Consider the following 4,018-nt stretch of genomic DNA (forward strand, 5'->3'; position numbering starts at 1 on the left):
TTGAAGGGCCGCCACTCCTCGTGCCTGCACGGGGCTTCCCGGCTCATCCGATCGGGTATTTGCACACATGTGCTCTCCTCTGGCCCTCATTGCAAGCTGAGAGGTGAAGAGCAGATCTAGTCGCCCCCACTTTCTGGATGTGAGAACCGGGCCAGGAGATGGGGCAGTTTCCCAGGACCATGAAGGGACACGGCAGAAATGGGCTTTGGGAACACCGGCCCAGTGCTCCTTCCCTGAAACCAAGCTGGGGGCCAGAGGGCAGGGGTCAGACGCAGGACCCCCTGTCCAGGAGCGGAAGGGACTCCATTTTCTTTCTTCATCCCTGCCTGCCTGACCAGGCATGCCCCGAAAGCTAGTGCCACAGACTCACCGATCCCGTTCCCACCCCCGACCCCGGCAGCCCCGGGAAGGGGAGGTGACTGGTCCTCTCCCTTGCTTCCTGCCTGGCAGAGCTCCCCGACCCCTACTCCTGCCCTGGAGCTCAGCCTCCTCCCTTCCCTACCTGGGAAGACAGGCAGTGCTAGGCTGGGGGTGCAGCCCAGTGCTCTCGGGACCCCTACCTGTGCCCCGGCCCTCGGGCTCCAAGGCGTCGCCAGGATTGAGCTCCTCGATGAGGGGGTCTCCATGTTCCCTGCGGATGACACTGTGGGAGAGGGTACAGACCTTTGGCACCTAGATCCACTCTGTCCCTGGGCACCCCAGGTCCCACGGTGCGCGGCTGCCACCTGCTCACAGGCCTGCCTACACCCTGGCTGTTCCCTTCCTGGGGTTTAATTGCCGCTGGTAAATATTGATTTTCCTTTCCCTAATGGATGAGTTATAGACAGCCTGAGCAAGGCCAGCTGATGGATGGAGCAGGGGCAGGGCTGCAACCACCTTCAACTGACCTTCGCTTTCCTTCACGCCCCGGTCTCCTTGTCCTGGGTGGTGCCCGCGCCAGTGCTGCCCACTCCATGCCATCCCTGGGCGCCCGCGAGAAGCAAGCCCCGCCCCCTCCCACAGCTTTTACCCCCTCCTGCCCCGCGTGTCGGCTCTGTAAGAGCGCCTCTTATCTCCCCGCTTAGGCTGCGCTCTGTGCAGCCAGGACCTGTATTACTCATCCTCGCGTCTCCGCATCTCTGCGCATCTAACACGCTGGCTGGCTCTCGGGAAGCTCCGAGCACAGTCTGCAGGACGCATGAGTGGGTCCAGAGGCACAGGCAGGAGCGAGGGCCCTTGGGGTTGCCGGGGTCCTGTCTATTTTGAACTCCGGGCCACCATAATGCTCGTTCCAGAAAGACCTGCTTTCTTTCACACAGCCCCGTGCCTATGGCGGGGGGGCGCGCCTCTCGAATTCTCACTCGTGAGACTCTCACAGCCTTGGGTGTCCTGCCCTAGGCGTGTGGAGCTACAACAGGGGCAGACAGGGGACCAGGAGCAGCCTGGGTCACTGTCCCACCCCTGCAGATGCTGCTGTCTGCCCACATCAGAGGGCACCAGAGGACTTGGTGGGACTGGTTCCTCTCGGAGGGCAGGGGCCCCTGAGCTGGAACCTATGGTGCCGGATGGCAGCAGGAGTGGCAGAGCTGGCAGAGTGCCTCTGGGGTCGGGCAGGTGCCCTGCGGTGGCTCTGTCCACGTCTAAGCTGAGCGAATTCCCGTGCACAGCCTGGGTGGTCACAGCGTGCTGGGTGGTGTCCCACGCGTAGACACGCACGGGTGTGTGCTGTAGGCGTGTTTGCCCAGCCTGCTGACCACCGACCCTCTGAGGTATGTGCCACTCAGATAAAGAGGGAGGGGTGAGGGCTGGAGGGTGTGGGTAATGTGAGGTCCAGGCCTCGTATAGCCCAGAGTTGAAAGAGGTATGGCGTGTCTGTGCTTAGACATACACGGGGCAGTGGCGAGTGATGAGGCTGGGGACAAAGCCGGCCCACTGCTGTGTCAGAGTGTGGACTTAATCCACAGGCAGTGGGGAGCTTCTGAGGGGCTGTACGTGCAAAAGGGGTGTGCGTTTCCAGCAGCTGGCTCTGCAGGACCAGAGACCAGCAGTCTGGCTGGTAGGGATGCAGAAATCCCCGGAAGAGGCCGGGAGCGGGGCAGGAGAGCTGAGAGCCGATCGGAGGCACCTGCTCTGTCTAGGTGCCTAAGCGGGGTGACGTGCACAGTGCAGCTGTCCTGGGAGGGGCCCTGTTGATGGCTCGTGTCCACCGTCCATGCCTGGTGAGAGTCTGGTTTCGGTGGTAAATCCCTTGCCCCTACCTGCCCCTCCCCCCCACAGTGTCACTAAAGGACTCGGAGACTCAGGCACGTGAGGCTTTGGGTCGCCGGGGCCTGGATGGCCGGAGAGCACCAGCGCCAGGTGAAAAGCCCAGGCAGTGCGGGACAGGTGGGGTTAAACTTCCGGCGCTGCCAGCTGAGTGGCAGTCCCAGCTGCAGCCTCTCGCTCTCCGCTGTGTGTTCAGGACCTAGCCATCTGCCATGGGGACTTGGGGCGCAGCCACGTACCTGGGAAGTGTCTGCATGGAAGCAAACACTCTCACCCACTGGGCCACCACGTGGTGACTCTGTCCGCTGACAGCTCGGGGCCAGCCTGCCCCGTCCTTCCTCCCAACCCTCCTGTGGGCAGCAGGAGGGGAGGCTGGGAGGTTTGAAGAAGCAGGCGGGACAGACAGGCAGACAGGGCAGGTGCCTGGGTCCTCGGGCCACAGAGACAGACTCCTCAGTGCTCAGGGGCCCCAGCAAGTGACACTTTATTAGCCAGAGAAGGAAAGCAGTGTCTCTGTAAACGAGCAATTGATCTTCTGCAATTAATCTGGAAGTTGTGAATAAGCTTTTTGCAAGGCACCTAATTAGTAAATCTGGTGCCTTCAGGGGGTGATTACATCCAGCCAGGATTGATGCTTTGTTAATAATTATATTTTAAAACACGCTTAGTCACAGCTCACGCTTTTTATTAATAGTTGGGCCCTCCTGGGAAGGTGGTAGGGGCCCTGGGGGGCGGAGCATGACCTGGCCCATTTCCTGGATCCAAGACCCCTGGCCATCCGCCTCTCCTCGGCTGGTTCTGAGTCCCACATGTGCGTTTTAGTCCAGGAACAGGGCCATCCCAGGCCACGTCAGCTTGAGGTTTCCTCCCCAACAGCGCTTCTCAAACTATATGTAATTAAGAATCACCCGGCACCGACTGCATTTGTTAAAATATGGATTCCTGGCCTTCCCTCCCCCCGAGATTGTGAAGCGGAAGGTCTGGGTTGGGCTCCGAGATTCGGTACTGTGACTCTGGGTGATTCGGAGGCCAATGTCTCTGGACACCCCTTAAGGAAGTGTTGTCCTAGGAGACCTCTAGATGCAGTGCTCAAATGCTGACTGGTCCCTGCCACCTGGGAAACCCCGCTTGTCTACCAGGAGTGCTTGGCATCCAGCACTTCCCGGAGGGCTTCTGTGGAACACCAGTCCCTAAAGAAAAAGCTCTGACAGTGACCCATGGTTGACTCGGCACGGAGTGCTCCATCCACCTGTGGGAAAGTTAAATACTCAGGCCGGGTGGCGTTAAAGGCTCTGAGAAGTCCTGCAGGGAATGAACCTGCTCATCTTGGTGTAACCCAGGCTTACCCTAGCAGATTCACGTCTGTAATCCTTTTTTGTGGTTGGGGACTGGGCAGTCGGAAAAGTGAGGACACATTTTTTTGTCTGGTTTTTTTTTTTTTAATGCAAAAATGTGTCCTGACTTTTCTGACAAGCAAATAGATTTAAACGGGTGAAGCTTGGGTTTGGGGCTCACTTTGGGCCATGTGGCTCTGCCCACTTCCTGGAACAGGGGAAGGTGCTCCTGGCACAGAACTCGCCCCGCCCATGCACTGCAGCCTCTGCTCAGCTCCTGCCTTCCTTCCTCCAGTCCCTTCCTCGGGGTGTGGGGGGACTTCCTCTACCTCAGCACTGACTCCCCAGTCCTTGGAACGGCCCCTTCTGATTGCGGAGCCCTTCCCCCGACCCCCCACCTCCCCAGCCATCCAGGGCCCAGCATCTACCGGAAGAGGCGG

General features: G+C 59.6%; 1 protein-coding gene across 4 annotated transcripts in view; it reads right to left on the reverse strand.

Moving 5' to 3' along the window:
• CRTAC1 (cartilage acidic protein 1) overlaps positions 1-4,018 on the reverse strand; it is a 183,026-nt gene that overhangs the window by 18,836 nt on the left and 160,172 nt on the right. For all 4 annotated transcript variants that reach the window (XM_006157350.3, XM_006157352.3, XM_006157349.3 and 1 more), the window contains exon 9: positions 561-643. In XM_006157350.3, coding sequence (XP_006157412.1) covers positions 561-643 — 83 coding nt within the window. The remainder of the gene's footprint in view (positions 1-560; positions 644-4,018) is intronic.

This window comes from Tupaia chinensis, unplaced genomic scaffold, assembly GCF_000334495.1.
Source record: "Tupaia chinensis unplaced genomic scaffold, TupChi_1.0 Scaffold000539_1, whole genome shotgun sequence".
NCBI classification, from domain to species: Eukaryota; Metazoa; Chordata; class Mammalia; order Scandentia; family Tupaiidae; genus Tupaia; species Tupaia belangeri.